Here is a 25,165-nt window from a genome sequence, read left to right on the forward strand (position 1 = left end):
ACCAGTAAGTCACCATTGAACAAGACCGGTGCCGGACACGTTATTGGAGGCAGCCATGGCGCAAATAGCGCCATGGCTACCTCCAATCTCGGAATGAGGCCCACTGAATCCTATCAGATGGGCAGTGCACAAAGGTGCTCATTAAGACAATTGTAAAGAAGGAAATCTCGGCTTCCTAATCTTGCAAATTTCAAAGGAGAAACCATATTTCCGTCATTGCTTCAGCTCTCGAGTGGGGAGTTCCACACAAGATATACAGCTGCATCTTATTACAAATGATAGATGGCAGAGTTGACTACATAGCAGTGCAATCTGGTTACAGTCGGACCATTTTTCGAAAGTGTAAGTTCATAAAAATGGCCTACTGTTGCAGAACATGAGTAATGCAGCAATAGAATCATCGCACGAATGTGCCAAGTGGAAATATGTACATCTAATAGATTCCTCCCTCCCACGGTTCCTCATTTTTGATAATTACCTCCCAGCAGAACTGTTCTTCAAAAAAATGTTTCTGCCACCATTTGGCCCAGCACAGCTCTGTGTTGGCCTCGTCTGACACCTCTACAACCCCTTTGCCAGACATGAGGTCAGGGCTACTACTAGAGAAGCGCTGCACCCTGTGACCTTTGTTCCTTATTTCCACGCATTCTGCTTGCTTTAGGAACACTGCTTCTCTTGTGCCCGTTATTACCTCCCTCCCCATTCCCATTGAGCCCTATGAGGGCTCAAATGGGAATGGGGAATGATTCCTTCAAGGAGGAATTACCGGATCCTCCAATGTTCGAATGACCAGGTTATTCCTCATTGAAGGAACCCGGTAATGGAGCCCGGTTTGGAGTCAGCACCATGGCTGCCTCCAAACTCATAATGAGTCCCTATGTATTGTAAAAATAAGCGATTTATTTAAATACAGGTAGGCCCAAATAAATCTAGGGGTAAGTAAGTACTAACACATATGAAATCACAGTATAAAAACACAACACTATACTTGAAATCCACAGACCCAAGTATAGACCTTATTTGTAACACCCAACAGTAGTTCTAGGGAAGTCAAAACCTTGTTATGCACATTTGGTATAGGTCAAGCCTATTCTTTGGGAGTAAAAGACCAATGGTTACTTTCAGATTACATTCAGTAATACAAGGGCAATAGGCCCTTCCAGTTGTACAGTGACTCTGGGAACAAATCACATAAACAGTCAACTGGACAATATACCTTTGGTGAATAGTGAAACACTTATCCTAGGTGCAGTAAAAACCTATAACTACTTTTGTCATAACACACAGTTATATCAGGTGAGTAAAACCTAAGGCTGTAATACACAATTACAGATGCTTTTGAAATCAGGGAACCCCAGGCTGAGGTAAGCAATAACTCTGGTAACTTATTTTTGGATGGCACACAGCTAACACAAGGTAAGTAAAACCCACATACGTTAACTTCACAATGAAGGGGAAAGTAAAACCCAATGTTACACTTTACTGAATAGTTATTCTAGGTAGGCAACAACCTAATGTAGACTTATTAAGGACAGGCTAGCAGCAAGTCAGGGGAAGCAAGACACTCATACAGTTATCCTAACAGATCTAACCTGGTGATACCAACACATTACTTTCGTGAAGAAGCACAACCTAATCACAGGACAGTACAATACCTTCACATCTACTTTCTGTTAGACTGGCAAAACAGTGGCTAAGGAAGAAAAGATGTTGACCATACCTTTAAGAATAGTGCATCACACATTCAAGATCAGTAAGAACTTTTGTAACTGTTCACTCTAAGAATTACAGTTACCAACCAACTCTTTACAAATAAGTAAAACACTTGATTTATTTTCTAGGCAGAAGTCACAATCCCTTCAAAGTCTTTCCCTTATTCTTAGAGCATGAGTGTTCTCAGTGACAGAAGGGGGTCACTAGGACTAGTGACCAACAGGCAGTGTTAGAATAAGTTCTTTAGTAGCAAAAGTCAGAGTTTCTTAGGAAAACGGGGCAAGCAGGTGAGTACTTTACTTTTAGAGTTAGAAGAGGGTCCAGGGGCTTCACAGAAGACACCTTGCAGGGTTCTAGCAGTGGGACTGGGTGCACTGGACGAGGGACCTCCCAATCACAGAAAACACCCCAGGACTACACAGAAATCCCAAAAGGCTTAAGGTAAGTATATACCCAAGCCAACACAGTACATCGGCAATGAAGAAGAGATTGCAGCAGGAGAACTTCAGGGTCTTCAGCCAAATACCCGTTCAGTGGATTCCTTGTCCTGGAGACTGAAAACAAGACATCGGAAGGGACTTTACAGCAGGGATCGATGAAGAAGGCTCTAGGCAAGATTTCCCTCGCGGCTGAATGCGGTTCTGTGGATTTTGCGCCTTTTCAAGGAGCACAGAAGAAGACAGAATATCGCGCTTGAATTCTCGTCATTACAAAGGTCCAGCACTCTTGTGAGTGGACTTTTCGGACTACATTCATGTCTCTGGAGATACACCAGGATGTTCACGAAGTTTCGGCGAGGTTCAGAATTCGGAAGACCGTGCACTGCAAAGTGGCTGGAGGTCCTAGGGTATTGCAAGAACGCAAGGCCACAGCAACCCGTAGGATGGCTCAAAAGACAGGTTGTCTTGAGTCTAGTGGGTTTCACCAGGCTCTGGGTTCGGGTCGTCGTTTGCGGAGACCCCAGGTCGATTGGAAGGAAGGGCTGCAGCAGGCTCCGGTTACACAGCAGGCACCCTGGAAATCATCTCTGCCGCTTTTCCTTCATCATCCTCTTTGTTTTTTTGTTCCAGTGGTCGACATGACTTCAGCTTCTAGGTTTCCAGTATTTATCAGGAACTACAGCACAACCTCTGCATTCCCTCCCCGCATTTTACAAGAAAGGGGCGTCTGGTTGTCCAATCAGGACAGCCAGCACCCCACTGGGATTTGTCCCAGTTGAAGCAAGGCGTAAGACAAAGGATGGGGAAGTTTTTTCTTCCAGGATTACAAATCTTTCATTTGGATAAGTTAGCTCTTTGGCTGAATAGTACGTCCTGGCCTGAACTTTTCTCGATGCCATCTTGAGTGGTGGAAGTGACTCCCCACCACACTGCTTCCGACGTGGGATGTAGGGCTTTCTCTGTTTGCTCCATTGTTCAAAAAGGTCTAGTAGTAATAATTCCTCCATCCTTGAGTAAATCATTAGTTAAGGGTGTAACGCTATCTCGTTGATTTAACAAGATTGGGACTTCATGTTTTGATACCTCTTTTGATGTAATGTTTGTTTTGTTTTGCTGGGATTCGTGTGCTAGAAGGGTTACGTTAGCCATAGTTGTCCAATTGAATTGTACTGTTTGAGATGTGTGCCTGTGAGTATGTTGATGTTTGTCATTGTTTCTTATCAGTGAGCTTCTCACCTGAGTCATACTCTCCCTCTGACATTGTGTAGATGCAGATATCCAAGCGGTCTTCCCCAATGGTGTTGGAATGTCTCAATGTTGTTTGGCTTTCCTCCCTATTTATCCCTCATTTATGGGACTCTGAGATATCACATTTTTGCTCTTCTTTCATTGTGCCTCTATTGATTCCTCCGGCAATTTAAGATTACTTATAAATGTGTGAGACTGATTTGATTTGCCTTTTTTATAAATCGTTTTTAGTTTTTTAGTTTTCTTTGGTGTAGCTTCCACATTCATAGTTTTCTGTACGTTTTCTCTTGATGATATGCTGAGTTTCCGCACTAGTTGCGGAGGGGTGCGGGGGTTATGTTCCTTTCTTTCCCCTTTATTTGTGAAAATATCACATACTGTTTGGGTGGGGTTACCTATTTACAATTATCTTGCTCCCGGTGCTTGTCCTGTGGGTTGGTTACTCCACTTCCTTGTTCGGAGTGCTATTAGGGCTGATGGATTGCTCCTCTCCACTCTTGAGTAGATCGATGACGTCGTCCTTCTCTCGGCCAAGTTCTGTATCTACAGTTACGTCAACGTCCGTTTGAGATGTTTGACGAGACCATATCTCTCAAGGTCATATCTTGTTCAAGATTGTTAATAGAATTGTTCAGCCTCGTTTCCTTCGACTTTTTTCATTCAAATTTCTGTTTGACTCTTTATACGTCTTTCATTTTTTTCTTTGATGATGGAATCCAGTATACTGTGCACAATATTTGTGACCTGAGCCGTGCTTTTGTCCAAGTTATTTGGGATGGCTGTACTGAATCCTTCTACAAATGACATCTTTGAGTGCATCATTGCAATCATGGTAGTTTGGCTTTTTAACTGGTCATTGATATTTTCATAAAGTTTCATAAATGGGGCCGATGTGACCGACAAGGTTGCTATCATTTTCGTATCTATGTTTTCCTGGGCGTTTGAAAGGGCCTTTTCCTTATTAGTGTACAATGATAGATGGTGCTTATGCGCGCTCTCCAGGTGTTCGTTAGGGAAATGGCTGCCCTCTTTTAATGTGGATGAAAACCATCCTTCGCTTAATAGACTAGGGGCCTCATTCTGAGTCTGGCGGCAAAAGAATCGTACATACCAGCATGCCGGTGCTACCGTGTCTGTGAAGAGCTGCTGCCGGAATCAACGGCTGATTCTGTCTTGGCGTGCATGCGCATTCCGGAATGCCGGAAACGGTGGCACCGGCCCGTCAGTAATTCCGCCAAACCCCCCAAAATCCCAACACCGCCACCCTCTGTGATGGTGACTCAGATTCCAGCACCACGCTCCTGGTCCCACAACAGTGCCATTATTACCGTTACTGGAAATACACTGTTCGCCGGAAACAGGAAATCGACCGGCGGCCATAAATAAAACACAATCCTTTGCAATCCTCTGAGCATAGGAGTGATACCCACATCCAGAGCACAGAAGCAGAGTAAGAGACATGACCTCAAGGGTACCTGCAACCCGTAGGCGCAAGCCCCGCTACAGCAAGGCCGAACTGAACATGCTTGCTGACACAAAAGTGGAGCATGCTGACCAACTCTTCAGCACTGACCTCAGAAGGCAGGCCCAGCTACAAAAAAAGGCAATCTGGGAAGAGATGGCACAGAAGGTAACCGCAGTAGGATCAACACTCTGCACTGTGCGTGACTGCCATAAAAGGTGTGACAACCAGCGTCTGAGGGCACGAAACCTTCTGTTGCCCCAGCGCACCCAGGGCATGGCCACAGGAGGCGGCACAGCATCCCCCATCCAACTTCAGCCCTGGAAGGATTCCTGCAGTAGTGTGCTGTACCTCGAATCAATTGAGAGAGGTGGTACAGCGGAGGCCGGAGGTGTGACATCCGGGGTGGATGGTGAGTACCCGTAAGCCCAATGTCACATCAACCTCCTTGTCCACCCCGCATACACTAGAGTTTCCAAACACGTCAAGTATGTCGATCACAACGCCAGTACAGTCCTGCCCTTCCCCTCCCCTCTGCAACCAGGTTGCACACATCCACATACACCTTGCCCCCAAACCGCATTCATATCCCACTCACACAGTGAACATATCAGAGGCCCCCTGTATTGCCCTCACACGATGCTTCTGCAGGCACTGAGACACACATCACCCAGTCACAGCCTAACCTGTGTTGTTACTGCCGTGCTAGCACAGGCCCAAAGTCACGTCAGTGCCAAGCACCTACATTAACAACAAATGACCAGCCACACACACCAAGGAAACATGTGACCCCCTCCACCATGATCTATGTCGCCAAATCATCATTGACGCAGGAAGTGCCACAGGCAGCAGGTACATATGTAACGCATTCATGGCACAACCGGCCACAACACAATATCAGTTAGCTTGTGTGCCACACCCCTAAAACCCTTCCCATAAAACACAAGTACACCACAGAAGCGCCACTGCATACACCATGTAGGCACATCACACATCCACCCGCACAGTATCCCTGACACAAGCATGTGTGCACCATGCCATGTCCCCCACCATGTCCGTCACACAGCACTGTCATCATAAAGTACTAGCATTCATGTCTGTCTCATCAATCTACACCCATCACTGATGCCCCGCCTTTCTGACTCCCTCAGACACATCATCTGGCAATGAGGCTGGCCAGCCAAATACATCAAGGTCCAACAGGCCTCGCCGCAGAATTACCCCCACCCCCTCGACACAGGACTCCACAGCCTCAACAGGCAGATGTGAAAGTATGACGCGATCCACTTCCCACCAGCAACCTCCAATCCCTGTGGCACCTGTGCCCACCCACCTCCGATCCCAGTGATACCTGCAGCCCAGCCACCTCCGATCCCAGTGGCACCTGCCGCCCAGCCGCCTCCGATTCCATTGGCACCTGCAGCCAAGTCACCTCTGATCCCAGAGGCACCTGCAGCCCAGAAACCTCCGATCCCTGTCATTGAATTTAGCAAATGTATATAGTTATACAGGACTGGAGTTGGCTATATACAGTTTGGGGAGGGGTTGTGGAGAGGGATAATTGGGCTGGGGTTGTGGGGAGGGATAGTTGGGGAGGGGTTGTGGGAAGGGATAGTAGGGTGGGATAGTATTGGGAGTTAAGGCTTTGTACATAATTGTTTATCACACAATATATTTGGTGTTGCAAAAGAAATCATGACTGGACATTGATCTTTCAGTGTGAGTGATTTTATTTATGTGCGGTGCACAGTGTGCTAGATGGCCTGTGCTGTGTGTGTGACAGATGCTCAGGAGTAGTGCTGTGTAAGGTCTTCACGTGCGACACGTCCATCCATTACATCGTGGCGCTGTGCAAAAGCCGACTAAATATCACTGTCATCCTCTGGCTCTGGTGGGTGCATGTCCATGGGGGGGGGCTGGCAGACATTCCGCCTGATGCACATGTTGTGCAACATGGCACAGGCAAGCACTATTTTGCCAACCTTTTCAGGGCTGTACCTCAGTGCTCCTCCGATCTGCTGAGGCAGCGGAATCTGGCCTTCAGCAGGCCAAAAGTCTGTTCTATGCTGCACCGAGTACATACCTGGTGTACGGTTGTATGCCGTCTCGTGGATGTTGAGTGGTTGCCTGACGGGGTTCATCAACCATGGCATCATGGGATACCCAGCATCACCTGTACGGGAGCAACAGAAAGTGTACATGTCATTTTCCTGGGCATTTCATGTCGGCACAGGCTATATTGGGTTAATTTGAGAAGACATACATGCACATGCAAAATTGAGATTAGCTAGCATATGTCCTTTTTCGGGTATCAGAACTGCACTTTGTCAGAATGCGTGTGGGGTGTGTGTTGTGCAGTGGCATTCACATGGACAATTCACAGACAACATGACCTATGAGCCTTTTAGTACAACTGACACACATGGAATTGCAATAAATGTCATTAATGTGTTACAAATAAATGCCAGCTATATGTCCATGCACTAGGGTACATTTAGCATTTCAATTAGATGCATGTGTGGTTGTGTGGTTCTAACCTGTCCAATTTGTGTGCAGACAAAATGTGTTTTGTGAGTGGGAGCTTCAGTATTCTCTGTCTGTGCATCATGAGTTGTGGGTTTGCCTGAATGTTTGTGCTTGTCTTTGTCACTATGGTGTGGTGCATTCTGGTACATGTAGTTCGTTTTGTTTTATCACTGTAAGGAATTGATGTTGTTATGTATGCACTGGATATTTTTCATACTTGGAGACAAGCCTGTCAAGGCCTTGCACTCTGGCATGCTACTACTGTGTTGCACCTTGAATAACACCTGTATACTTGCACATTTCATGCACTCACAACACTGAGCAGGGTCATCTCCCCTTAAAGGTTTGAAGTGTACTTGTTTTACAATGGTCGGTTATAATAATCCTTGCACTTATTCTTGATGTACCTTCCCCTTTCACCGCCCAGCCTCTGTGCACTTACATGGAGGGTTTGTAATTGTTTGAGAAAATTGCAGTAGGAGTAATGATGGATTAATGCATGCAGTGTGCACATCCACTGGTCATGGGTGTCATACTTGGCCGTAATACCACACTTCACATTGCCTTGTGGTTAGACTCTCCCAGCAGCCAGGTATGGTATGCTGTTTTCTGCAACCCCCCCACCCCCTCCACAATTCAACACTGCACATGGCATCAGTAAGTGCACATTCCGAAATGCACGGACACGCAATTCTCGGCATGGACATGCCGGTAACAATGTGAAAACAATGTCGGAAACACAGGCATCGCGGACCAGGCGTTAAGTTGATTCTGGTGTGTAGAAACATGCTACAGGTGCATAAAATCAGCACAGGTGGTCCCAATGGGCGGTGCCACAGCACACAAGGACTATTCCCACATCCCACACCCCTTCCAACACCACAATGCTAGCAGTAGTTTTAGCTGTACTGGAGCTGGTGGCCATACCTGCAGGGCTATTACTTGAAGAGGCAGGGCAGTGGAGGATGCAGTGGAGGCGCTTGAAGAGAAGGAGGGCTATCCTTGTTCAGCAGCATGGTAGACAGACTCTTACTCTGGATACTACAGTGACTGCACAAACCTCTACCAACCTCCTTATTATTACAAACAGCAGGGAAGACAGAGGTTATCCTTGTCTTGTCTCTCTTCTCAGTTCAATCCTATCTTATTGAATTCCATAAATGCCCTTTAAATGGGCCTGGAGTAAAGGGCACTTATCCAACTTGTCCAACTGTATCTATACCTATTGGATCCTAAACTATGACCCCCCAGCTGATCCAGTTAAACTCTCCTTGAAATTTAATGGCAAAATAACCAGTTCGGCTGAATTCAGTTTCGTTTAACTTTATTCCGCCGTAGGGCCATCAAAGTACAGACAAATGCATCATAAACATAATACATAAATCATATATATGTAATAAAATAATAATAAACAATAGTTGCACCCCCCATGGCAAGAATTGTTCTACCATCCCAGGGCAGTTCTGGTATTAGCAGCCTCTAAGAGGTTAAGATACTAAATAGTATTAACATTTATCAAGTACTTCCGCATCCATTGGTAGCCTCCTCAGATCGTTGTCCCTAATGGGGCTAAATTAGCTCCAGAGACCAGTGAGTGCAATGACTTTGTTCCCATGGGGTACATCATTCCCTTGGCATCAGCATTCTTACAGGAGGGGGAAGCACTGATTACAATTAAGCTACTTGACAGTGGGTAGCGTCTCATTCCAATGTCCAATAAGCCAGAAGCCAGTAGTCTTGGATCCCTTAGTTCAATACAAATGGTGTCACTGTGGCTCCCCTCATTGTGGGACTGTCTCTGATTATAGAACAGCAAGCATGTACTGTTCCCACATGTTTTCAACGTACTCCTACTCGAAGGCTACTGCATCCAACATGTTGATCAGCCAGGTAGGGGGCCGAGTGGCAATCATCCGCAGGAGCCATTGGCCATGCATGGGCTTGCTCCGAACGATGCTAAAACAGAGCTCATGGTCTTGGGTACTGCTATGCAGCTGCAGAAGCTTAGCTCAGAGTACCTCTCGTTTAAAATCGCGGACTGCAACATTTTTACCCCGTTCAAAGTTAAAACACTTGGGGTCATTTTCGACCAAGAACTCACCATGAAGGGATAGGTTAATAGCTTGGTGTCCAGCTCCTGCTATTATATTAAATTACTGCCCCAGATACAACCTTTTGTGTCACCACCTAATTGTGCCAGGATTGCCTGGGCAATCATAGGTGCTAAGTTAGATAACTGTTCCTACCCACCTGCAGGTGGTACAAAACAACACGGTTTGCATCGTCGCAGGGTTGCACAGGAGACATCATGTCACAGCAGCCAGAAGAGCATTACATTGGCTCCCTGTTTGTAGCAGAATCACTTTTCGTGTGCCATGGATTACACACAAATGCCTCTTTGGGCAGGTACCCAAGTATATATTACCTCATGTTTCACGTCTCTCAACTCGTAGAATGTTGAGATCAAAAAACACCAGCTTTCTTGAGACTGCACAAACCAGACTCACGTAGATAGAACAGAGATCCTTTCCCCATGCAGCACCCCACATCTTGAATGCCCTTCCTCCAGATCTCAGGGCACGCAAAAGTTAGCTACTCTTCAAGTGCAAGCTCAAAACTGTCCTTTTCAGCTAATTCTGCCCTTTTGATCTACTTCCTGTGGTACCTCCTATTTTGTTCTGTTGTTCGTAGTTCGTCTGTCTAGCGCAACTATGCCTATGCTTATTGTCTATGCGTGATATAAATAAACTAAACAAATACATGCTCCATCACCCCCTCTCCCAGAGCAAGCTCATTCGAATCACTTGCCTGATGGACCCCTCTATCAGGCAAGGAATCCATCACCTTGCCTCTCATTTACAGACCGCCTCAATGGAATGACTCTTTCATTGCAGACATCTCCAACATACTCTCTTCTGCCAAATTAGCACATTCTAATGTCTTTCTCTGATTTTACCGTCCCTGAGTCACAGGCTGACAACCACACTCTAAGCACGCTTTTCACAATGACCACTTCCATGGACCTTAAGCAAATTGTGCTCTCCCCCACACACAACAAAGGCAACACCCTAGACATAGTATTCACATCATCCCCATGCATCACCTGTGCAGACCCTATCGCACTTGACTGGTCTGACCACGCTGCCATCCCATTATCAATCCCCCACTGGCTTAAATCTCACAAAGGTCAGGCTAAATGCCCCCTCATTCAACGCCGCTCATTCAAAATCTTTCCAGTTATCGCACTAGAAGCATACTTTGTAGACTTGCCCACCAGAGGGAATACCTCGGGCCTCCTGGAATTATTCAGTAGCTCTGCTATGAAACTGGTGGACACTCATGCCCCCTAAAATCCAGCCAGGCTAAAACCAAACCATCCGTCCCATGGTTCACCCCCAAGCTAGCCTCCAACACATGCTCAGTCAGAGCCCTAGAGAAATGGTGGCGCAAAAACTGTAACTCAGGAGACATCACCAACCTCAAATCTGTCTTCACAAACCGTAGGATTCTGATAAGGGAGGCAAAAGCTGCTTACTATTCTACCAATATTGCGGCAGCCTCTAATAGGAGCAAATCCCTCTTTGAAAAAAGCATTGTACAAAACCCTCCCCTGACCTCGAGGGACCAGCAACTCAGGAAAAATGCAATAGAATCAATATGAAAAAATATACAAAATCCGAGAAACTACGAATCAACCTCTCACAGCATTAGCATCCCCTCGCTCCGCTCTTTCCCTTGGTTCTTCTAAAATGATTGTCTCCCACAAACCGACCTCTTACTCCAACAATATCATTCTGGCCTCCATCATTAAACAATTGATGGGCCCGGCACTCAATGCGCCACTCAGCATCATCAATGCCTCCCTTAGCAGAAGGATCATTCCCAAACACCCTCAAGACTGGTCTCATACAACCTCTTTTGAAAGAACCACCCTAGATCCAGACAACCTGGCCAGCTACAGGCCCATTATGTACGTCGCTTTTATTGGAAAAATCTTGCAAAAAGTATTTGCTACACAACTACTCACCAGAAGCAAACAACTCCACCTGCTAAATGACTAACAGTCAGGGTTCCGCTCCAAGTGTAGCATCGAGACATCCACCACCCAGATCTAAATCATAGATAAAGACTCATGGCTCCTCGTCTTCCTTGACCACTCGGCTGCATTCAACACCGTCAACCACCACATCCTTCTCTCCCTTCTTGCTGACAGGATGGTATTCTCTGGCACTAGCCTGAATTGGTTTACCTCCTACACCAGGCTGTCCAGATGAAGGTGTTGCATTCTAACTGACTCCAGGTGTCCTGCAGAGTCCCCAAAGGCTCCATCCTCTCATCAATACTTTTTAGCCTTTACATGTAGCCTCTGGGTACTCTCCTCAAAGATCCCAATACCCGCCAGAACATTGGCAAACGGAATTACTGATACCGGCACTTGATCAGGCTGTTTTGCCTCTGTTGGTAATACCACCCGATTACAGGTTGCGGTTTGCGGTGTAAATCCCCATTTAATGGAGTCCATAGTACTCCATTGGGGATTGTTTCCGGTATTACCGCCGCCAGTATTACCAACTTGTAGCTGGAGGTAACCCCTCCACTTTCACTGGTATTATCATCTGGTATTACTGGCAAACTCGTAGTTTGGTGGTGCAGAAAAAATGGAGGTGAACGGTACTACCTACACTTTCTTCCTGCACCGCCAACCTCATAATGAGCCTGTTTCTCACAAGAGACTGCTTGCCCTTGGTTTGGGCTGTGGATGTTCCCTATTGCTTCCAGCTCACCAAAATCCAATAACCGGACAATCAGTTGAGTTTTGTTATGACATGTGTATGCAGTCTACATTGATTGTTCCACTACTGTCCAAAAGGTTCACAGATCTGATCCCTAATAAAAGATGCACATTCAAAGAAAATTGGGTTTTCCAAATGTGTCTTCTCAGAGAGAATGGACATAGAATAGATATCTGTGGCACAGCAGTACATTTGATTTCTCTGGATGAATCGGGCTACATTGCCTTTGTGATAAATATAATGTATTTTTCCATTCTTTATTCTAATTACCCCTTCTAGATGAAGATGTTGCGTTCTAACAGACTCCAGGTGTCCTGCAGAGTCCCCAAAGGCTCCATCCTCTCACCAATATTTTTAACCTTTACATGTTGCCTCTGGGTACTCTCCTCAAAGATCCCAATATCCGCCAGAACATTGGCAAACGGATTATCGATTCCGCCACGCAGATATATTAGCAGATAATGCTTCAATAAAATTGGCAATAAAGATTTCAGCTACTTAAACCTAAAATGTGAGTTCTATTCATACGCCCCTTTGGGACGTTCCCACATGCTCCCTCTTTGTGGTTGTTCTTGATGATAAATGATGAGTTATGATATATTTTATTTGCATGTCTCGCTGCCAGATGAGAATTAGTCTGTGTCCCTTTTTTCATCAAAAGGTTGACTGCCTATGTGGTCAAGATTTTCGGCATGGCCTATGAATTGGTGGCTGTTGATGCTGCTTCTGTCTGCAAGAGTGTGGAATGGCTTCTCAATACGAAGCAAATGCCAGATGGAGCTTTTATTGACACGGGCCGAGTGTATACAGCGCCTATGCAGGTATGAAACCTACTCACCTGTTTTTTTATCTGACAATGTTTAACCTGGTTTTACGTGTTTTCACTGCTGCGATTTTAAACATGTGCATTTTCACCATGGTGTTTTCACTACACCCGTTTTTGCTGTTTTTTTAAATGGGGGCTCCACCCTAAACCAACCCACCACCTCACCCTGCCACCAGTTGTTGCCACACAACACGTATATATTTAAATAAAATCTGCAAAACGGCCTCAGTCAAATGACCACAGAGAAAATGCCTGCGTTTAAAATAGCCGCTGTGAAAACACAGTAAGCGGCTTAACCTATATGGTCGGTGAAAATTAATATCTCAGATATTTAATGTAGGATTTGTGTCCAGTGTGATGAGCATAGCAATAGTTCTATAGCATTGTATCTTTCAACGAGTGACATGCTGGAATATGCTTCAATATGTCCCCATTGCCAGGCTATGAATCCTGTGTGCGACCTCGAGGCAATGATCCATGTCACTCCAAAGAATCTGGTTTAATACGTCATATCTTTTATTTCCAGGGAAATGGTTGGGTGAACGCGTAAATAGGTAAGGTTACTCCTACCACCAGCAGGCAGCAAAAGCTTTAAACAAACAGTAGTCAGGATGGCCCACCACAAGGCAAGGTTCTTCGAGGTGGTCAATGCTAGTCTATCCTTCAAACCATGAAGTTCCAAAACCTAGTCTCATAAGTTTACTCCTCCTGAGGACACCCCACGGTACAAGGAAATTATCAAAAGATGTGCCCAACAAAAACTCTCCAAGCCTATTCTAAAAAGTGTTTAGCTTCCGAGCTACCCTATACTTCAACAATAAATATTCCCAGGTGTGGCCCAAATAAACATTCAATAATTGTAAACTACAAATGCTCAGCCCTATCCTAACAGAAACCAACACAAGCAATTGTTCCTGGGAAGGCTACTTCAAGAGTTGCTCACAGTCTTTAGGTTCCTTTGGCCTCTCTGCATTCACCCAATATTTTAGGAGCAATCCTAGGTATTCAGTCCCACATGTTTGTCTTGTTAGGCCTCACTGAGGCTTTGAAAATGTTCACTCATAGAATTCCCCGCCCATGGGTAGTTAGGATTCTTGGGAGGTCTCTTATAGACTTTGGGTTGCTCGAGTTACAGATCATATCTTCTACTAGGCCTTAGGATTTGCAAGATTCACAGCACGTCCTCACTGGACTTTGGGTTTCTCAGAATTAAGAATGGCCCCTCTTGGACCTTGGATTTTAGGATTCACAGCAGGTCCCTCCTGTAGCTTGGCTTGCTCATGATTTAATAGATATTCCCTGCCGCACTCTCATTCAGCGTCCTTTTCAGGCAGCTAATATTCTCTTGCGCTTCTACCAAGGACCTGGGTCTGTCATGATCCCTGTCCCTAGCCCTCTGAGGCAAAGCACTGGAGCCAGGCCACGATCCCCCACATGGACCTTAATGGCCTCCCCATCTCATCTGAGACCCGCTTGAAGTCAGACCTGGCACCTGTGGCGCCAGGCTCATACATGAGGCAAAGGACAGACTTGGAATTGGACTTGGTAATGCACTTTGGGCAATATGGATGCCCCCACATAACTCAGTTCCATGAACTGAGCTATGCGGTCTAGCTTTTTGGGTGTGGTTTGACCTAGGGATACCTGGGATACCTGGAGGCTATATAAACCATGCCCGGGCAGAGAAACACGCTTTGCATTACTCTGCGCCTGCAGCGTGACACTCACCGTGTTCGGATCGGTCTCCTAAGGCCTTCGCCTTTCCTCCGCATCCTGCGTACCTGAAAGAACAAGAACAACTTTAACATCACACTTACCGAGAAGAATCCTGATTCCATCCATCGTTCCTCCGGCCCTGTGGACAGCATTTCGGCAGCGTCATCTCCCCTTCGGAACGCTGCATCCTGGGAAGAAAAGAACTAATGGAAAAGACATTAGTAAGCATTCTTGTATCCCGATTCCCTAAAACAGCAAGAAGAGTCAAACGCTTACCTGGACTCGAGCCGCTCATGGTACCTTCAGCTCCGGAGCACGCCATCGACCTACAAAGGGAAAAGACAACACAGGTTAGCACATAAAGGACAAGAAGGCGCCGCGCATTCCGCTTTACTCACCGCACCTTATTCTCTCAGCCGGAAGTCATACTGGGACATTGCAGCGTCCTGCAAGGGACAAAGAGAGACATAGGTCAGCACAAGAAAAGCGAACAGCGCCGCGCATCGCGCTTTTACTCACCGCTTAGAGCTCGGCTTCCCTAAGCAGCACGACACCATCACCGACCCCCTCCAACACCTAAGGGAGGAAGAGGAGACATTATTAGGGGGGCAAGAGACAAGAAAAGGACAGTTCACCAAGAATCACCAAACCTACCTTGTCGGGCTGGAGGTACAACAAGCCCAGACTCATTGGGCCCGCACCAGTGGAGCAACTAACAGACGCACCCCTGCACCGAAGAGCAGGACAGAGAGCACAAGAAAACAAGGTGAGGAGAGGACATAGGGGAAGGTTTGGTCCTCAGGGAAGTGGAGGTCAAGCAACCAGAGACAATAAAGTTACAATCTGGAAATCCTGTATTTCAGGCCCAGTCCCCAGTCGAACAGATTCCAAGGAAGGGTTTGAGATCGTGAGTGGTCCAAACAGGCTGAGTGGCGTCCCCGTGGATATCAAGTGAGCGTTACAGGGTCCTCTACTTTCCTTGTCCCAGGCACCACTGCTGAAAAGCTTCAGGTTCTGGCTATCCAGTTCACCCAATGAAAGGAGAAGTGCTGCATGCCCTTCTGATCAGCTCCCCTTCTTCGGGACTTTCAAAGCTATGCTGCTCTCCACCTCTCCTTCCAGTATTGCCAGTGTAGAGGTAGGCCCAAATTTACAATAGCAAATAAAACAATACTCAATAACGGAGCACTCAAAATGCACGAGAAAACCCAGCTTTATTCAAAACATAAAATGTCGGCCGGGATAGCATACAAGCAGCTCTCTCTTGTAGCTCTCAACGTTACAATGGATGTCAGCAGTTTTTAAACAAAAGCCACGTCAGCTGTGTCATAACACAGTATCAAACACTTATGTACAGGTGCGTTATATATGCCATATCATATAAATTACAAAACGTATGAATACATTTAATTGGTTAACATTGCAAACTACATAAAGATTATGCCAATCCGAATAAATGAAAAGTAGGAATTGTCCTTGTTTAATATTTAGAATAGATCAGCAGGAAGTGGGGGACTGAGAACCTTGGAAAATGTGTATGCCTTGGAGGGATACAGCGTGCTTACCCTAGTTTTGGAGGATTTCAATCAACAGATTGAAACAATTAGAAAGTTGGAACAGATTTGGGATGATCAAGGTCTTGCATGGGATATCCCAAAATTGATAGCCAATCCTCCCAGGAGAGTCCATCAGTTAGCGCTAGATTCTGCTCGGTTAATATATGATCTGGATTTAAGGTCCTGTAACGGCCGTTTCTGTAAGGATCAGCCCGCTAAGCTTACATTCAAGGGCCCCAATGGTCAATCATTAATTGATTACGCTCTTATCTCAGGTAAAGACTGGATAGGGTTTTGGATTTTGAGGTCATAACAAGATCTGAAAGTGACCATAGGCCACTTAGATTAAGGGCTCTAAGGAATAACTGAAAGGAGGAGGGTAATAGATCTGCAACTAACTTGCAGGAAATTGTTGCCTCAGGCCATGCGCACATGGCCATATAATGGCCCAAGACACTAGATGCAGCTTTGAAAGCAAATATGTATAGGGTTATACTGGACAGCCTAGGGAACAGCTGTGGCGATGAGTGTTCAAATACAGGTGTCCTTTTAGAATTTGAGGCTCTTAAGGACAACCTCAAACCACTAGTCACTTCATCCAGTAGTGTCATTAAGAAATCAGCCATAGCTAAGTGTGGCTGGTATAACGCTGATTGCCGTAAGGCGAAAAAGAAGACAATTGACTGCGTCAAACTGGCCCCTACCGTGGACAGAGGACAACTAACACTCCTAAAGCAGGATTATAAAAAGTTCCATGATGGGGAACTGACTCATTCTTTGACCACCTTTACAAATTCTTCTTTGTCACAATGAGTACTTCCATCCTGCAACAGATTCCCCCCTTAAAAAAAAATCTAACCTTGACTCCAGTGATCTTTCAAAACTACTACCCAATTGCCAGAATTTCATGACCAGGAAAGATTCTAGAGAAAATAGTGACTAATCAGTTTCAATAACATGCAGAGAAGCACTCACTCTTGGAATTCTTTCAATCTGGTTTCCGTCCAAACACGGTACAGAAACAACACTGGTGGCAGTCTGGGATGATCTACTCGATTGGTCAGATAACTGCAAACTCTCCCTCCTGGTGATGCTGGACCTCTCTACAGCATTTGATGCGGTAGACCATTGCATTTTACTCTCTCGTCTAAAGACAGTATGGGGAGTCTTAGAGAAGGCTCTACTATGGTTTAACTCATTCCTGCTCCTGTATAGTGTGGTGAGTATCTATCCCAGATTCCTCCTCTGAGCTGTGGTGTTCCCCAGGCTCCTCACTCTCACCTCTCCTCTTTAATCTGTATTTGAAACCTTTAACAAATATCTTTAGGACATTTTATTTAAATGTCCTTTCGTATGCAGGCGATACACAGAATCTTCTGAAGGTTGGTAATAGTGTGGATTACTGGTAATCCAAACAGTAAACTTGTTCTCTTACCACAGCCTTGAAAACGACACGTCGGTCGAAAAACGTTTGTTTGTTTGTTTGTTTGTTTGTTTGTTTGTTTGTTTATTTGTTAATGCGCCCCAAACCCAAGGGTAGCCGGGCGCATCAGTTTACATGAAAACTTAAGCTTGTTACAGTGTTTGGCATGAATATGTACAACACAGTGGCAAAAAGAGTGCAAATATATATGAGACTATACACAATCATATGCATATAAAACACAGCAGCAAAAAGCAGATATGTACAAGAATATATACAAGCATGTACCCAGAGGCGGGGCATGTCTTGGGGTGTCCAGGCAAAGGGTGGGTCGTGGCTAGTGTATCGGATTAAGTGTATTAATAAATCACCCAAAGTGATAAGATCTCTCATTTATTGCTTAAGACTTAAATGTAACTGCACAGAGAAAAATAACATCTCAGACCCAGCGCCTGGGTGATACTGGTTTTTACCTTTAACTCACTCTAACCTCGACAAACCGGAAGAGCACCATCTTGTTAGAATCCCTCACCGGCAGCATGTTCAACTAACTTTGTCACAGGATCAGTGCAGTGATCTGCATATGCTCTACCCACTTTGTACTCTAAATTAGAATAAGATCACTGCAGCTGTATACCTAATTTACCAGCCACCATGGCTGAATACCTTCTATCTAGGAATGAGGACAAAAAATCCCTTTTCACTCCAAGAGAATCCACCGCTCATGCATTCCAACCTGGATCTAATGCATGGGAGAATCTCTGACAAAGGTTTGTCAAATTGGAGAGACTTTGCACCAAGGAAATTAATACATTTTGGGAGAGATTCACTCTCCAAACCTACCATGAGCAAGAAAAAATACAGAGGACTCAGGATAATCATCTTCCCAGACTTCAACAACCCAGTAGATGTAGATATTGCAGGGAAATTGGAGGACAACCTAGTAACAGGCTCTAAAGTTATGCTTCTACTCCTAATCGAACACGCAGACCTCGAACTTAAGAGAATCATGACATTGAGAGATACCATCAAACAGGACATTGAATCATTAAATGCCCCAGCAAGTATAAAATGCAAAAACTACAAAACCATGTACGAAATCCTAAAAAGATACCAGCATGATGTGAAGTTAAGAAAATGCAGGACATTTATCCAGAGATGAAAGAGACTACAGGGATGACAGTGTCTTCACGTTTCAGCCCATATTCGATGACAACTACAAAAGGTCTTCAAGGAAAAGCACAGCAAACAGCTCACCAGCAAGCTCGGATGTCGACAGTGAATCTGACACCATCTTATAAATCCAGACAGCTTCCACACTCAGTAGACCAGCATAGGAACTGGTGAGTGGGCACCTAACACGTGTCGTCATACGAATGCAAAAATAAAGATAACACGCCCCTTCAGGGAATGAGACCAAGAGATAAGTTGCAAGGATAACAAAGTTATATAAAATAAGGGATGCAAGCAAAGAACTCTGCTGCCCGAAAGTGCTCTGCCATAAAAGGCACGGGCAGCACATTATAACAAACAAACTCCTCATTACTGACATCATCATATAATGTACAGGATCATTGTGCAGATTGGAGGGGCTGTATAGCACAGCCTGCTCCATATGGGATGCCAGGCTGCAATTGGCTGCTGCTTCCCAGTCGATCTGGTGGCACATGGGTCAGCTGAGCTCATCTCTGCGGAGAAGATCAGGACAAATGTGAAACATAGCTAACTAACTAAGCTAAACAACAGGTACTGATAATGTGAGAATAATGGCGAACATAAAATCCTTGCATGAATGGGGGTATTTAGAGAGAATGGGCTAATATATTGGCATTCTGACCCCTACATTCAGGGCTTCATTTACACTGGGGTCCCGCTCTCAGGTGTCTCCTCTTGGCGGTTTGATCTACTATTTATGTTCCCTGATGCCTCATGATACGAACAGACATGTGTTGGGTTTGGGGAGAATATACTTCTGTGCCGGATTAAGTCTATGGTGGGTGTTCTGGAATGGTCGGTGCAAGGGGGTCAGATGTGTAGCAACATGAAAGAGTTGAGGGTCGTGGACTGTTGGGCCCGGCCTGGCAGAGTGGGGATTGAGAGAGCATAGGCAGTTTAGTGGAGATGGATGGGCACTTGTACTGGGGCCTGCTCTGGTATCACGCTCTGCAGAGAACACATTTTGTGGAAGCAATACTAAAGAATTCCAACAATAAATGGCTGAACTTCCATGAGAACAAGGCTTGCGCAGAGCTGTAAGGGGAGAGAGCTGAGTTTACAGAGGGATGATTTTTGGGCCTAGTGAGACGATGGCTTCTTCTGTGATACAAAATGGCGTTCATTTTCAGGACTGTGAGCTGTGCTATTCGTATACATTTCTATGTTATATCGTAAGGGGACGTGCCGAGAGGGTGGCGCTCTCTCCCCCATTGGCATATATGTGATCTATTTTTACTGCAGGATACCCATTGGGGGTGGGACAGGACCATCTCCTTCCCAACATTGGCACGACTGCCAAACACAAGCACAGTGACCGGTTAAACTTTTTTAGATCACATCAAAAGGTACAGGAAAAGAACCCCCAATCACAATACAAAACTCGAATGCTTCGAAGGCCCTCTAGTAGAAGATACATCAATGCACAGAGGATGACCAGAGGCAAGAGAGGAGGGTGCAGGAACACACAAAGTCAGAAACCGAATGTTACGCTCACCTGGCTCCCACAGGGGTGTCGAGCGGAACTGGACAGCCACGGTCTCCACCAACGTGATGAATAGTGCAGAGATGACTGACTGTACTGGCCCACCTAGCTTCGTCTGCTTGACCCGTAGAAGTAGTCTCCTAAAGACGGGGAAAGGGAATTAGCCACCCGTGGATTTGAGTATGAACACCTCACTGCTTCCCCACTTATCACTTCTGACATTCCCTTTCACAAAGCTCACCTTATAGTTTTGTATGATGATCTCTCCATCCTGCGAAGAATGCAGGGGCGCGTTGATGGCCAGTTACTTCCCTGGCTTGAGGATATTGGAAGAGTTCTGGACAAATCTTGGCTCCAAACCTCCGGGCGAAAGGCCGTAAGTATATAGTTCTAATGAGTTCAAAATGTCCGATTAATCACTCTTGTCCAATTCCTTGTTTCTTTTGCAGCTTAGACCCAAAAAATGATCGTCTTGTGGCAGCTGAAAGCGTTAAGGTAAGAGTGTGTGTTTTGTAACACTGTCCGGTAAATGATGCTAAGGTTTAACTCGCTGCTTTCTCTTTTCTTGCAGGTGGTGCGTAGGAAGATTTGGTGTGCTGGTGGATAATACCTCCTGCGGTAAAATCAGGTAAACATATGGTGGCAAGAGATTGTCCTTGTTTGTTCCCTTGGCTCACCTTGTTGTTTTCTTGTCCCCCTTAGGCGCTGGAATGCGGCAACCAGGTGATGGAGACAGCACCGGATCGTAGAGATGCTGCGAGGAACGGCGAGTATGGCGCTGCGCTGCTGCTGGCGATGCAACGCGTTTAAAATGAAGTCGGTTTCTGGTTCGGAGATGCACTGAATCCGAAATCAGGTAAGAAATCCGGTAAAGTTCTTGTTCTAACCTTTCTTCTTCTTTCCATTCTTTCTAGGCGCTCTAGACTCAAGGCGGGCGTGGCAGGATGCTGGATGCTGACTGCAGACACGGTGACCGTTACGCTGCTGGATGCAGAATAACGCGAAGCATGTGCTGCTCTTCGGGCATGGTTTAAATAGCCTTCAAATAGCCACACCCGAGTAACAAAATAGTCCCTAAGATAAAATAGTCCCTTCAAGCCTCACATGGGCTTGGATGCTTGGATCCCTTGCAGCATGGTCTGCATCAGGTAAGTTTTAACATATGAGCCTGGCGCCATAGGCGCCATGACTGATGTCCCATATGAGCCTGGCGCCATAGGTTCCAGGACTGTACCCAGATAGTCCCTAACAGGGGTTTCTGGGTTTGCTCCAGGTAACATGATGTCTGCTTCCGGGGTTGATGGACTTGGTCTGGATGCCCGGGGGTAGGCATCATGACACCGAAGTGCCCCTAAGACTAACAAGATCACGATCCCAGTTATAACAGAGGGATCAACGTTGCTAAGCTTGTTACTAAACCTATCCAAATACAATCTCTCATCTTTTGAGGAAACAATGCTGAACAAAGGGCTGTCCTTTGCACCATCAAGCTCAGCAAACCTAACAGAGGCACACATTGACCTCTTCAAATACACTAGGAAATGAAAACTTTAAAAATTCTTCGCTAGACAAATACCGTGGAATACAGCAAGGAAAGATAAACCACCAATCAGCAATGTCAGCTTATAAAACCTCCTTGTAAACCTGGAAAACAAACGTGATAATACCATACATTCCAAACGAGACATTATATGTGACCTTCATATCGAGGAACAGAACATGAACATCACTAAACTAAAATGAAAATCAAGACTCACGCCTAACCTACAGGGCGATAATGCTATTGATATCTTTCAAAAACACAGAGGTACTGTCAGGTCCAAGCTGAATGTTCCTGCAGGAATAGATGCTTCACCACCAATCAGCAATGTCAGCTTACAAAACCTCCTTGTAAACCTGGAAAACAAACGTGATAATACCATACATTCCAAACGAGGTATTATATGGGACCTTCATATCGAGGAACAGAACATGAACATCACTAAACTAAAATGAAAATCAAGACTCACGCCTAACCTACAGGGCGATAATGCTATTGATATCTTTCAAAAACACAGAGGTACTGTCAGGTCCAAGCTGAATGTTCCTGCAGGAGTGGATGCTTCACCACCAGACCGCCTAGACTCGCTCACCAAACAGTTAATATAACAACTGCTGTGTGGGCAAGACCAAGGGGAAAGGGGACGTGGATAAAATATCAAACTCGGGTCTCTTCTAATCGCTCTTGTCTGCTTCAACCTTTTTTTGATTATCTATGGATCAACAGACATACAAATGAAAACATGCAATCATTAATAACGTCCTTTTCAAACTCGTTCTACTACTAACAGATATCTGAAACCCTTTTAATGCCCAGTACCTGTAGCCTCTGCCTGATAGCTGAAAGGCTCTGCAAGAAGTATGCAGAAGAGATTCTTTCTCACCTTCCCCAGGGACCACAGCTTCCTGACAAAGATGCTTTATCTTTCCTCAAAAACACACTAAACGCGCATCTAGTCTTTTAATGCTACTTTTTATAAACACTAAAAATTTCAGTCCAAAATTGCCAATGACCTTCAAAACGGCAATGGTATTTACACTACGCTCTCTTACTTCCTGCAGATGACCTTGATTCTCTGCTCCCTCTGAGACTGGTGTAAAGTTTTCTTTGGATGGTTTCTGTGGTTTGTTTTCTGGAGCTACTACCGCTGTGACCTGCTCGGGACTCAAGTTGATTGAAAATGAAAGGCAGTTTGGAATTCTGAGCAAGGTTCCAAAAAACCTCACAGAAGTCACCCAGCCAATCATCACCGGCTGTCACCTTCTCCATATTGCACTGGGGACACTTTAGTCTCCTAAAAGGAAGGTTAAGGAAAATGCTTGCAGAGATAACCAATTACCCAACAACAGAAACAAAACACTCACAAATCCACACATCTCCTATGTCTCACTCCAGCCTTCATAACCCTAACCCTCTTCCTAGCCAGAAAGGCATGGAGGACCCTGACAGGTACCTAAGATCCAACATGTGTCAGGGACACAATACACATCTTACTCATTTTGGAAGGCATCAAGTGGAAGAAAGGATACCTACTTGTGACTCTAGACGCCAAGTCCTTACACATCACCATTGACCACACGCTAGCCTGGAAAGCCATAGATAACACTTACTCCAAAGCTTCAGCTTCCTTCTATTCACACCTGGAAATCAGCAAGGAACTATACATTTTTACTAACTAGCAATGTTGTCCTGTTCAATGGTATATACTACCGACAAATAAAAGGCATTGCGATGGGTGCAACATACGCACCTGCGGTGGCCAATCTCTTCAGAACCACTATGAAAAAGTCTTTGCCTTTGCCAACCGTAACTTCACCTGCCACATCTGTAAATGGTATTGGCACATTGACGATGTACTGATGATCTGGTCTTGCACATCTGACCAGCTCTCAGTTTTCAAAGAATACCTTAACACCAACTCCTTAGGAATCCAATTGTCTGGGAATCAAATCTATGACACTTTTGATTTCCTAGCCAACAGAGTCACCATTGACGCTGAAGGCCTTCACACCACAACCTACAGTAAACCAACAGAGGGCAACCATACTAAGTAAACACTGGAATCCCCTATCTAGTGATGAAGACATCCATAAATGGGTCTACTCAGACAAACCACAATTATCCTTTACTAAGGAACCAACTCTAAAAACAATCCTTAGCCCATCATACATGGCGCCATTACAACCAGCAAGTCAAAATTGTCTCACTGCCTCACAAGCACCTGGCTTTTAAAAATGTGGTACTTGCTCTATGTGCCCACATGCACAGAATGCCAAATGAGTTCATTTCAATGACACCCATTTTATGAGATTGAACAATTCATCATCTGTAAACCAAAATTTGTTGTCTAAGTAATCATCTGTGTTTGAAAACTGATGTACATTGGGAGTACCATTAGGCAACTGTGAAAAAGAATCTGTGAACATTTCAGCCTCCTTAGCTCCAAGGACGCAAAATATCATCTGGCTGCCCACTGGCAAGAGAGGCACCAGCTGGACAACAAAAGCGACATTCAATTCATCGGACTGGAGTTAGTCAAATGTGACCTGAGAGGAGGAGACCGTTAGTTAAGACTATGACAACGGGAAGCAAGACTAATATGCAAATATAGATGTGTCAGCAAGCGTCTCAATACTGACCATGAACTGAATGTTTTTCTGTGAACTCTGATCTTGCTATTCTTGTCCCGCACACTGATATTCTCACCGATGTCACCACCCCACCTTGATAGGCTTACACAAGCCACTCGGCTGGAGGACTCGCGTCCAGATTTTATGGACCTCCCAACCGGCCACTCTGACTCCATGCTAAACCCCTGCGCATTTGATACATAGAGGGATATCGCCCACCACCACCCTCTTACTACTGGCCCTTCTGTTTGGCCCAAGCTCAGGACATTGTGGGCTTCCGACCCCACCTTAACTCCACCATCAGCTCCAGACTTCCCTGACCTGACAACCAGTTTGGGCTTACCCTCCCATAATGGGGGCAACACCACACATACGCATGTGCACGTGCACTGGCACCCTGAGCTTTTGCCAACCCTACATTCATAACTGATCCACTTAAGGCACACTTTTCCTGCTGACACCACACACTTTGATGAGGCATGGCACCTCTACACTTTTGCATTGTTATTAAAAACAGCCACGCACATCAAAAGAGGCTTCCTGCAGGACCCAGATTTCTGGCAAGCGCCACAAATTAAATGTTGTGTTTAATTG

General features: G+C 45.4%; 1 protein-coding gene across 2 annotated transcripts in view; it reads left to right on the forward strand.

Moving 5' to 3' along the window:
- The window catches only part of LOC138447740 (complement C3-like), a 2,843,165-nt gene that overhangs the window by 1,352,459 nt on the left and 1,465,541 nt on the right, over window positions 1-25,165 (forward strand). For both annotated transcript variants that reach the window (XM_069604045.1, XM_069604046.1), the window contains exon 26: window positions 12,844-13,003. In XM_069604045.1, the coding sequence (XP_069460146.1) occupies window positions 12,844-13,003 (160 nt within the window). The remainder of the gene's footprint in view (window positions 1-12,843; window positions 13,004-25,165) is intronic.

The sequence above is a fragment of the Ambystoma mexicanum genome, chromosome 3q (assembly GCF_040938575.1).
Source record: "Ambystoma mexicanum isolate Mex_15411 chromosome 3q, UKY_AmexF1_1, whole genome shotgun sequence".
NCBI lineage: Eukaryota > Metazoa > Chordata > Amphibia > Caudata > Ambystomatidae > Ambystoma > Ambystoma mexicanum.